General features: G+C 45.2%; 1 protein-coding gene across 1 annotated transcript in view; it reads right to left on the bottom strand.

The window, feature by feature from the left end:
* Positions 1-8428, bottom strand: part of TRAF2 (TNF receptor associated factor 2) — a 30659-nt gene extending 22231 nt beyond the window's left edge. The window contains exons 1-3 of the mRNA XM_018556759.1: positions 8218-8428; positions 7440-7518; positions 4450-4548 (exon numbers count right to left, since the gene is read on the bottom strand). Of these exons, the coding sequence (XP_018412261.1) occupies positions 4450-4548; positions 7440-7518; positions 8218-8420 (381 nt within the window). The 5' untranslated portion in view covers positions 8421-8428. The remainder of the gene's footprint in view (positions 1-4449; positions 4549-7439; positions 7519-8217) is intronic.
* Between the last annotated feature and the right edge of the window lie 4194 nt (positions 8429-12622).

Here is a 12622-nt window from a genome sequence, read left to right as displayed (position 1 = left end):
TGCTGGTTTTGTAGTACCTTGTAAAGTATGTTTACTGGTCCATTAAACGGTTAATATCAGGATGACGCCCTTACATGTTGTATGTCGAAGGCGGCTCATGACAGACTAGTTGTTTTTTCAGCAATTGTTCCCACGGGAATCACTCTTGAAAGCTATGACATGGGAGTGTGCTTAGCTACAATGTGGTTTATGGTGACTATCATACTGTTAATATCTGCTGTTTCCCTCAAAGGGAAAGTAGGTTAAATAATTCCGAAGATTGCAACATTTTTGAATTTTCTCATTTTTGTTCAAAACTCAGTCTTATTAGTTTGGCAGTGAAAAGAAAAAACAAACAAAACAGAATTTCAGAAGTTTGCAATGAAGAAATTAAACAAAAGCAATTGAAATAGGTCAACAAAACAAATATTTCAAGTGGTTTCCGCAAATTCAACTGAAAATGCAATTTGAATGACTTCTCCAGTCTCAAAATTATTCAGCCCCGTCATGGGTTCACCTAATTCAATGGCTCTTGTTTGATTTGTTCATCGGAAACTGCTGAAAGTCTGTACAGTTTGCCGATAAACCGGATTGGCAATGGGGGGTAGAATCATTTTGATTACAACTCATATGACTGGGATAACAATTCCAAAGAACACAAAGCTTATGATGCAAGACACTCAACATTCTCAGTTTAACTACTTTCTGTCTACAGCAAATGTAAAATGTTTGCACGTGTTAAAATCTGAATTTTTGTCTAGAAAACAGCTTAAAACCCCTAAATAAATACATTTTCCGAAAGCAGGCCATGTGGAATGAAAAAAAAGCTAGTAACAATTTTACAAAAATTTGTGCTCTTCAGTCAGTAAGGCCTCATTCAAACTGCTAAGGGCCGCTCCATACAGATCCATGCGGTGTGCATGGCCGTATCGGGCCCTTCAAAGGAAGGACAGGTGCATGCGTGTGATTGTACGCAGCAGCCTGTTCTTCTCTATGGGAGTACGCGGCCGTACGCACACCCGTGCGGGTGTCTGCACTCGTACGCAGACAGGATGGATCATGTCTGCGTCCAAGCACAGACACCCGCATGGATGTGCAGTTTATGTGAGCATACAGGAGTATACGGACACTTACTCCCATAGAGAAGAACAGGCTGCTGCATACAATCATACGCAGCACCTTTCCTTCCTAGAAACGGCCCGATACCACCGTGCACGCCGCACAGAACTGTAGGGGCCGACTCTTAGCAGTGTTAATGAGGCCTAAAGGAGCGAAGCCATGGAAGCAGGTGGGTGCAATTTTTACAATCTTGTTGCTGGAGTAAAGCTGCCAGCAACAGGATTATTGTGATGTGGCCCTTACAGACTATAAAAGAAACAACCAACCCCTGCCCCAGGGAGCTATTAATATTATATGTCCCCCCATCACACAATTAAAACATATAAACATTCAACAGACAATGTGATCTGACAAAACTGAAAACTACTACTTTTGGATCATGGATGGAAATTGGACCTCCCAGGGTAATCTCACAAAAACCTAGGAAGTACTTAATCACAGACAGCGTTCCAGAGGACCTCCAATGAAAGAACAGCACAATATCAAGAACACACTGACTGGACAAAGAAGGAGAAGTGGACTGATGAGGTCAACCTTCTGCTCTCCTATCAGTATGTTCACCGTCATGCAGCAGAGCCTTATTGGTTCCTCCCTCCCCTCCTAGCTTGAATGCTGTTGTGCGGAGGATTATACTAATGAAGGTCAAGAAATATCAGGAGCCATTGGATCAGCATGACAGCCAGGCAATCTATTTTCAGAAGGTCAGCAATGGCAGCCTCTACATTTTCTCAGTACAGAATTCTTTTGAACACAATTGTTGCAGATGGTACTATTGTACAGACAGACAGATGACATCAGTGCTGACATTTCTGAGCAGGTTTCCGTGGCTCAGGAAAACAATACACTGTCACTATTACATGAGAAATGCTTCAGCTGACTGTTTGTGTCCAGTGCTTGGATACAAATGGTCTGCATCCAGGTGCAGTCACCCGCAGGTAATTGCAGGACTTCCTGCAGACCGCATTAGGAATTTGTTAGACTCAGCAATCCGGCCCCATTAACTTATTGAAGTGCACTTACCAGTTAACCTTCATACTCATTTTAGTCAAATGTATTAACTTTCCCAGGAAAACATGTAAAGTGCACATGGAATATGCAAACAAGGATTTCCAGCTAAACTCTACACAGCCGAGGTATTATACTACATACCCAACCTACAAGCATTAAAGCTGTGTTCTAAAGAGAAACCTCTTTATAACGTTAGTAAATTGGAAACTAAAACTGAAAAGTTTTTACCCTGTGATGCGCCCACTGTCTAGAATTACTATGAATATCGCTACAGATTTCTACTGGTAGAAGAGGGTCAAGGCACAATCAGCATGCTATGCTACTAAACCATCTGCAATCAGTACAAGGTTCCCTTTACCATGTTGTACCTTATAGGGCCTCTTCACCTCTCTGCAATACAAGTCAAAATTCAACTCATTTTGTACAAAGTGATCTTCAAGCTGCAGCACAATAAAAAAAAAATCTGGGACTTAAAGTTTTTCATTGCAGAACTATGCATGCTCCGACTTACATGCGTTAATGGGAAATGCATAAAAGTATTTGTATTATGCATTAAGTTTCTAGGAGGCCCTCTCTTTAGAGTTCTACCCTTGTTTGTAAAAAGCCTGCTGTAGAAAACATGTACTAACCTACAATAAAACCATGTAGTAACATACATATAAGGGTTAAGGCACAACACCAAGTTTTCGGTATGGAGTACCGATACTCGCCAATACTCGTTTTGGGAGTCGGGCGGCGTGTAATGACTAATTGGGCTGGAAGATGGCTCCATGCTCCCTCATCTCCAGATGCCAGCTTTCTTGCCAATCAGGAAGCCAAGTGGCAGGAAAAAACTCTCCCCCGGCTTCCTGATTAGCCAATCAGGAAGCTGGGCGGTGAGTCGTTAAACGATGTACGGCTTCCCGATTGGCCCGGGAAGGCAGCTCGATGCTCCCTTGTCACCAAGTGATGAGGGAGCATGGAGCCGGCTTCCCATCCAATCAGGAAGCCGGGGGATGAGTCATTACCCGCCCCGCTGCTTCCTGATTGGCCAGGAAGCCAGCTCCATGCTCCCTCGTCCTGGCCAATCAGCATTCCAGGCGCCGTGTCATGATTTGCTGCCCAGCTTCCGGTATTGGGATAAGCATCGGGAGCATTTGGGCGAGTACTTGTTGCCCAACTACTCGGTTTGGGCACCGATAATAGTATGGGTGCATCCCTAGTAATTACCTTACTTTATGCATGTTATTTACCTGTAAAAGCATCCCTTGTGTAGGCATCCAAAATCCCCAAGACAACTGCTAAGCGCTGCCATCTTGGAAGTGATGTCAGCATCCTCCACAGACTCCGAGCTCTATACTATTCCAACAGACTCAAGTGACACTCTATTAGGAGGGGTAGGCAAACTTCAGCACCCACAGCTGAGGTACAACTACAAATCCCATTTGGTATTGCAAGACTGATGGCCACAGGCACGACTGCCAGAGCCAGATGCATGATGGGATGTGGTGTCACCCCAGCTAGAGGGCAAGAATTTGCCTACCCCTGCTCTATACTATTGCCCTTTGCTCCTCCCCAAGCAGCTACAAAAAAAGGTTGGTTTATAAAGCTGAAGGGTGGGGTAGAGGAGCTGGGCCAACACAGACAGTAATTAGACACTCCCGGAAGAGGAGAGGGCTACGCATGCAATGGGAGAGTAGGCTGTGCTAGGAAATTACTCTTTGCTGCAGTTGTCAAATTTTCTAGCAAAAACTCACTGCAACTGAATATAAAAATAAATGTATTGAAAGCTACAATGCTGCAACATGACATTTAAAAACACTCTGGTCTCTTTAAGCCATCAGACAATTTTGTCTACATCTCTTGAGACTCTTATTAGTGAGATCTCAGCTCCTAGGTTTGCACACCTACTGTGCCTTTTTTTCCAGGGGCTCCTACTCTTCCTGCTGGATTATTTTATATTCACTTTATTTAATGAAGAATATAAAAAGGAGCAGCTGGAACACACAAAAGGTGAGCAGGGACCATCAAGACAAGACCTATCCAAGACATACATACAAGAAGTCAGGGCCTGATTCAGTGCACCAGGTTCACCTGTGACTAAAATATCACTTTTGGGTGTAGTGGGCCTTCGAAATGTACAAGTGAAATAATAAATGAGAAAATGAAGTCAATAATAAGTGCCTGCTGGTAAAGAGAACAAAGCGGAATGGCAGAGATAAAGGTGAGGAGGAACCTCCAATTATTTCGAAGACAAAAATGATGATGAGGCGGCATTTATTTCCTATGCAGACTTATCATTAGAGACCTCAGAGTGTTTGAAGCAAAGTGGTTACAAAGCAGCTAGAGCAGTGCACAACCCACCTCGTATTCCTTGATTGTACCCCTCCAAGAGCAACCATTATTGTTGCAGAGAGCAGGCAGACTTTCCACCTCTCGCCGTGCTGCGTTATCTGGAAATGCCTGATAATGACAAAACAACACATATATATAAGACACTGTACACTACCATTCATCATACAATATTTGTCATATACACAAATGAAATATCACACACATAGAAGGAAAGTGCCACCTACTGCAAAGTAGTAGAGCTATTAGGACTTGATATAGCGATCCCTAATAAGTTGGCACTTTTGATGTTGGGATTAATGTGGTAAAAATGGGGGGAGGATAAGTACAGCATTGGGGTCATTAGGTGGGCAGCCTCCATGACATTTCATTACAAGCCCACTAAGTCTCTAGAGGGCTCAATGTTGATCCCTGCCATCCCAGGTATAACCCCCTTAGTTCCTTACCCTTTTGTCTCATCTTGCAGCCCAGCTGTTGTCTTTCCTTTTAATCCAGTCGCTGCAGTTTTCTGCTGCATTTGATAAGGACTAGATTGCAATTCCTCACTCCCATCTTCTGCAGAAGGTTGGTTGTAGATGTAGCAATGGAAACCCCTGCAGCATCCCACTTCTACGGGACAATAGCGTGATCATCCAGCCATACTGAGCAGCTTCAGCTATCAGTTCCAAGCACTTGGTCTTTTTTTTGTAATCTTCTTTATTTCCATCTTCCCATGTTACAGTCAATTCCACAATGTATGCCTGCTTGGTTTTTGTGGACCACAGGACCATGCCTGGCCAGAGTGTTGTAGATAAGTCTGTAGAAAACATACTCCTCTCCCCCTCAAGTCCCCATCTATTTTCCAATTTCAAACAATTTGCAGGATAATCGTGTCCTTTGACCTTATTAGATGCTCTGGAGGTTGGCCGTCTGGTACAAATCATGGGATACCGACACTCCCTGTCAATGTTTGTTGGAGAGGAAGTTGGAAAAACATCAGAACTATCTGATGAGCGAAAATAAGAACCGATACTTGTCCGAACGGACATCCCACCAAATTTTAAAACCCCCTCCACCCCAAAAAAAACCTATCAATTTAAACAGCAGTCGCCCCAAGTGGAGTGCAGTGAAAGTAGTGAGAAAGGCAAGATCAACTTCAGCGCCAAGCCCTAACGGTGTTTTGTATTGTGTTGAGCAAGAATGCCTCTAATGTCCTAAAATTCCTCTGGAAAAACTTGAAGGTTGTATGGCAAAAGTAAGCAATTCCTAGAACTTTGTTAGACTTGAGAAGGTCTCACTCATCCTGCTGCATTCTATAATGCAAATTCAAAAGCCAACAGGCAAAGTGGGCCCCCTCATAACAATCAAGGGATCTAGCGTCTGCAGGAAACGTTTTGGGTGGACTGATCTCATCATGCTCTATGGTCCCTCCCTCCAGCCCTAGGCCACCTCACAGGTGGTGCAATGCATAGCAAGACACCCCTGTATCCAACACCTGAAAGTGACTCAGATATGAAGAGCTTTGCTCTGCAACAGAGGGAAGATTCCACAAAGGGAAGCTGGGAAGTATAAAGTCTCTTCATTTACAGGAGCTTTTTGCTTTAAATCTTTATTTCTGTGACAAAGTGGTCATAAGTCAAGGGGCTCATACATACTCTCCCTTCGACACGGATTTCTTGAACACGTGTACAAAGTTCACGGTCAGGAACAAGCAGAACTGAGTTACAGCAATAATAAACGTTAAAGGGTCAGTCAATCTAAAAATATTTTTTGAATGTGGGATTTTGCCACCCACTTGAGAAATACAAGCTGCCAGGGGGCAATTTAACCTCCACAAACCTGATGAATAAAATACATTCCAGTGGCTGCAATGCTAGATAAATGTAGAGATCAGCCAATCAAACACTAAAATAGAACACTGGAAAAATTATCTTGACTTTAATTCTGTGTCCAGGTTAAAAAATACGGCTCACCATAAATTGAGGGCATTAGAACTTGAGGCATGAAAGTTCATGCAGCTCCATAAACATGTACGCTCAGATCAAGTGTGATATTTATGCCACGCAGCACACGGGCAGAGGGGGGAGCTCCTGGCAGACTGGCAGCAAACTACAGTGATTGTTCTTTTGTCTTAACATTTAGCAGAATGGGTACTTGGCACTTTGCCATTGGTCCAAACCATCCACAGAGCTCAAGTCTCTAACACAGTAGAGGTTGTTGCAGCTCTGTCCTCACTAGGTTAGGTTACACAAGCAGTGGGGAAGCCCGCTGCTGTGTAACCTAACTTAGCTGTCAAAAGCTGGATGCAGCACTGCCTGTAATTAACAGCGCTCCGTCCATGACAGGTTACACAGTGGGGAGGCTTTCCCTGCTGTGTAACCTGTTACAAGCTGCTCTGAATGGAGAAAAAGCAGTCAGCTTCAGACTTGAACCTGACAGCTTGTACCTCCTAGGCGAGGCTCTGCAGTCCATGCAAGGGAAATATTCCTGGCCAGGAATTGTGGTGCACCAGGCCAACACATCGTCTACAACTTTTCTTGCTATTTGGTAATGTGTGGTTCTTAAGAATATTGATTGCTGGGAAATCCGCTTCATCAAAAAACAGCTGCATGCGCGTTCGAACCATTTTTAAATGGCTGTTAATATCAGTAAGAAGAAAAACATTGTAGAATGGCTATCCCGTTGCCTTTGTGTATCCAAATCAATATTAATTTTTTTTACTGCTGTAACAAATGCCATCAGGCTTTATATGGGGTTGTTTACCTCCCTCTGGATCAACTGTGGAGTTAGTTTATTTTTGTACTTAATGGACGTGCTTTTTTCCCCCCCAACAATGATGTAACTAGGAGAAGCAATAAGAAAAGCTCCCTCCAATAAAAAAACCAGCAGAGTGTCTAGGTCTTACCCCGTTCTACTACACAGAAGTAGGGGATGATGTCACAAGGACAAGGTAAGAGGGGAAATTAAATCATAACCTGTCAAAGGTTCTAACCCTTCCCTGCTCTATCAAAAGAAAGACTTACTGTGCTGCTTTCCAAGACAGAGGTTCCTTCCTCGAAAAGGCCTTCCTGAATGCAAGCGGCACACTTCTGAGGACCGGAGCTAAGAGATACACACAAAGAGCAGACAGTGAACACGACTTCTCTTCACAGGTACAATATGTCACAGAGAGCTGAATAGCCAAATGTTACAGATGCTAAAGCAACTATACACAGATTACGGTTTAGATTTGCATTTTATTTTCCACTATGGGAACAAAATGATTACACTGGAAGTGTCCAATGAGAAGAAGCCTGTGGAACTGGAACTTCCAGGAGTTGTGAGTTGAGAAACCAGGGATAATTAATTCTCATGTCCAACCAATAATCTGAGAAACATCTGTGTTTTGGTAGCTGAAAGTCCTTTCAGTAATAGACAAAGCTAACATACAGATTTACAATGAAGGTTTGATTGAAGAGTTTGAAGTGAATCTGTGCTTTGCCTATGCAGGGCATTTTAATACCCTTGCCTGCCACAAAAAAATATGTCTTTCTTTTTTTCTCCCCCCAGCTGCTCTACTCAGCCATCAGCAGCCAGGAATAGAAGCCTGTGTAAGCTCCGACTGACTCTAGACTGAGCTTACAAAGGGCAAAGAGAAGACATTTTGAATACATTGTTGGTTATCAAAACCTCTTACCGACTTTCAGTTTAAACTCTTCGGATTAATCAGTCAAAAAACTAATTCTGATTGCAATGGGCGACCACATATTTATACTGAATATGTCCAGATGGCCCCTTTCCCCAGAATTCCCTGCTGCTTACCTGACAATCTTCTTTAGACAATGCGAGCAGTAGCGGTGTCCACACTGGGCCTGGAAAGGCCTCCTAAGAATATTCTTGCACTCTGAGCACAGGTATTTCACTTCAAGTTTGGTCGCGAGAATCTCCTTCTTGAAGCCAGGCTGGTTGAGGTCCAGAGAACCAGGTGGAGACTGAATAGAGGCTGGCAGGGCTGCAGCAGCCATGTGAACAAAGCACTGAAAAAGAAATAAAAAAGGAAATGAAGTTAGTCATTGAAAAATTGTTCCAGGGCACAACCCTCTGTTTCCTGGATGGGATGTTCTAGAAGGTAGCAGATCAATGGAATTTTTAGATTACGCTAAAATCCCCCAGGAAACCTATTGCCGTAATCCCTATATCAAGTACTTCAGTCTGCAAACCTGCTGTGCTCATTATGAGTGGCTTCAACTCTTCCTGCTGGATTGTATATATTTTAAATGATGAAGAATGTAAATCTGGAGGAGCTGGAACACACAAGGTAAACAGGGACAATGAAAACTCCTGGGTGGGCAGGAACAAAGTCAGAAATTATGTTGGGGAGATCTGACTTTCGGGGTACCCAAGACAAAGCCTCAGAGACAAAGATAGATATGTTCACAGTCTTAGGCTCCATTCACACATAGCGATAAGCACACGGAACAGAAACCGAGCAAAGTAACATACGCGTCGATTCCGCGTGTTTATGGCCATTACCATTACTGTTTGGTACCGTGCGACCGCCGCAATAGTATGCGCAATGCATAGTTTTTTTATGTTTAGCGCGTTTCCACGCATATTCGTATGCATGAATGCATGTGTGAATGCAGCCTTAAAGGAGAACTATGGGGTTAGGGCTTTTCCACATAGTTCTCTTAAGGTTAATAGGAGGACACAAGCTAGCGTCCCCCCGTCACCCTTTAAATCACATAATTTTTTTATTGAACATTTTCAGACAAAAAACAATCCACACACGTACACAGTAAAATGTCAAAGCGTTGCAGAAACTTATTGAAATAAAAGAAAATACACTTCAATACGAGACACAAACCAAGTAAAACAAACCAAAAAAAAGAACCAATAAAACAATACAGAGGCCTGCATACAGTATGTGCACATACACTAGCATCGTAGTGAGCCGTCCACCCTGGAACTACCCACACACATATCCAACCAGCCCAGTCTCACAGATGATTCTAGACATTCGGCCCAATCCCAGTAACCATCACAGGTATAACCCATAGCCACAAGCCCGGCCTCAAAACAGCACACCCTCCTTAATCTGTGCTCCCACGTGCCGCTCTTCCTCTGTAAGACTGCCATGCAGCCCACAATTTGTCAAATTTGTTCAGGCTCCCTCTCTGCTTATATGTGACCCTCTCAAACTCTACCATTCTGTCCAGTTCCTCCAGCCATAGCTCCAATGTGGGGGGGGAGGAGGACACCCACTTCCGCACCACCAACCTGGACGCAGTAAACAGGGCCCTCTTTATAGCAAGCGATGTGGGAGGAGTCAACTCCGGTGCCTCCAGCAATCCAAGAAGGCAAACCAGTGGGGTATTATTCAAGGAGGATTCAAAGACCACATTAATGACCTCTAGAACCTTACCCCAATAACGTACAAGTTTAGGGCATCTCCAAAGGAGATGGATTAAAGAACCCTGATGGTGGCCACACTTCGGACAATTTGGGTCAGCTCTGTACCCAATACGGAACAAAAATTCTGGGGTTCTGTAAATCCTATGAACAATGAACAATTGTGTCAGCCTATGCGTGGGTGACAATGACACCTGTTCAACACCCTGAAGGACATCCTCCCAATCCTCATCCGACATAGTTCCCAGGTCTGACTCCCACCCCTCCCTGCACTTCAATGGGTTAAGAACATCAGACTTTTGGAGGAGGTGACTGTACAGAAAGGAGATCACTCCCTTGGTGCGAGTAGCCAATAACACCGCATCCAATGTCGGTGTAGGTGAGAACTTAGGGGGGTCCTGCCCAAACTGTGCCCGTATAATTTCTCAAATTTGTTCAGGCTCCCTCTCTGCTTATATGTGACCCTCTCAAACTCTACCATTCTGTCCAGTTCCTCCAGCCATAGCTCCAATGTGGGGGGGGGGGGGGAGGAGGACACCCACTTCCGCACCACCAACCTGGACGCAGTAAACAGGGCCCTCTTTCTAGCAAGCGATGTGGGAGGAGTCAATTCCGGTGCCTCCAGCAATCCAAGAAGGCAAACCAGTGGGGTATTAGTCAAGGAGGATTCAAAGACCACATTAATGACCTCTAGAACCTTACCCCAATATCGTACAAGTTTAGGGCATCTCCAAAGGAGATGGATTAAAGAACCCTGATGGTGGCCACACTTCGGACAATTTGGGTCAGCTCTGTACCCAATACGGAACAAAAATTCTGGGGTTCTGTAAATCCTATGAACAATGAACAATTGCGTCAGCCTATGCGTGGGTGACAATGACACCTGTTCAACACACTGAAGGACATCCTCCCAATCCTCATCCGACATAGTTCCCAGGTCTGACTCCCACCCCTCCCTGCACTTCAATGGGTTAAGAACATCAGTCTTTCGGAGGAGGTGACTGTACAGAAAGGAGATCACTCCCTTGGTGCGAGTAGCTAATAACACCGCATCCAATGTCGGTGTAGGTGAGAACTTTGGGGGGTCCTGCCCAAACTGTGCCCGTAGGGCATGTTGCACCTGGAGGAACTGAAACCGGCACCTGCGAGAAAGCCCAAAGATGGAGACCAGATGCTGAAAGGAGCACAATTCCCCCACAGGATACAACTGAGAGACTGATACAACCCCATTGTGGGTCCAGTCCACCGTACCCTGGAGGGGAAGAAGCTCCGGTAGCATGCCATTTTGCCACAAAGGAGTGTAACGAGTTAGTTGGTCCACCCCCAAGGCTCGCTTGGCGGTAGCCCAAACCTGTCCCATCAAGCGCACCGTAGGAAGTGCGGAGTGTCCCTTAACATACATGTCACTGTCCAGGTAACACAAAGGGTCCAACCCGTGAAACAAATACTTCAGAAGTACAAGGGACTGTGGGGGGGATCTTCCTCCACCGCCCAGGCAGCCAAATGTTGCACCTGTGAGGCCACATAGTAAAACCAGGGGTTCGGCAAAGCCAGCCCCCCATAGGCTTTTGGGCGCTGCAGGACATCAAGACGCAGCCGGGGGGATTTCATCCTCCAGACCAGGTCCCTGAATATCCCGTCGATCAGGCGAAAGGTCTTTTTTGGGATCCACATCGGAGAGTTATGAAGGACATATAATAACTGGGGCAACCATATCATTTTGATCAAGTTCACCCTACCGGCCACCGAAAGCGGTAATTTAGCCCAGGATGCCCGCTGAGACCTAAACCTCGCCAGCAGGTGGAGCAAATTCAGAGAGAGGTAGTCAAGGGGAGAAGCCGTTAGTTGTATGCCCAAATAGGTAATGGCTGTCTGGACCTGCAGATGAGACAACTCAGGAGCCAAAAGGCGCAGGGAGAGGGTCCAGCGGAAGCAGATTGGACTTCTCCCAATTGACGACCAGGCCAGAGAACTTGGCGAACCCAGCTAAAAGGGATATAGCATTGGAGAGGGAAGATCGTGTATCCGCAAGAAACAAAAGGGTATCATACGCATACAGCACAATCTTCTCCTCCAAGGCCCCCCTCCTAAAACCCACAATGTCTGTGGATTGCCGAACCATAACCGCCAGAGGCTCAATGGCCAGGGCGAAAAGTAAAGGGGACAACGGACACCCTTGTCTCAGACTCAGACAGCCTCAGACAGGGAGTCATTAACCTTTATTCTGGCAGAGGGGTGATGATACAACAACCGGACCCACTTACAAAACCGTGGCCCAAACCCAAATGCAGACAGGACCGCCCACAGATAGCTCCACTCTACGCTGTCAAATGCCTTGGCTACATCCAAGGCAAATAGTGCCCTATTACCCGGATTGTGAACCGGGATCTGCATGTTCAAAAACACTCTGCGTATATTAAGATCGGTAGATTTATTAGGGATGAAACCTGACTGGTCCAAGTGTATAACTGAAGCAATCTTTTGGGACAACCTGTTAGCCAGAACCTTAGCCAGCAGCTTGATGTCTGAATTTAACAGAGAAATAGGCCTGTATGATTCTGGTAATAGCGGGTTTTTGCCCTTTTTTGGCAGAACAATAATTGTGGCTTCGTACATAGTATCCGGCAGCCTTCCCACCGAGAAGGCTTCATTAAGAGTGTCCAACAGGGTAGGAAGAAGTACCGCTGCATGGGTCTTATAGACCTCAATAGGAAGTCCATCCGGCCCAGGGGCCTTTCCACTCGGGAAACTAGCCATAGCCAGCTCCTCCATGTCCAACCTGTCAGACACCTCAAGGGAAGGCATAGGGATACTG

Source organism: Nanorana parkeri, unplaced genomic scaffold (assembly GCF_000935625.1).
Source record: "Nanorana parkeri isolate BGI_ZX_2015 unplaced genomic scaffold, ASM93562v1 scaffold251, whole genome shotgun sequence".
Lineage (NCBI taxonomy): Eukaryota > Metazoa > Chordata > Amphibia > Anura > Dicroglossidae > Nanorana > Nanorana parkeri.
This window is presented reverse-complemented; position numbering and strand designations above follow the sequence as displayed.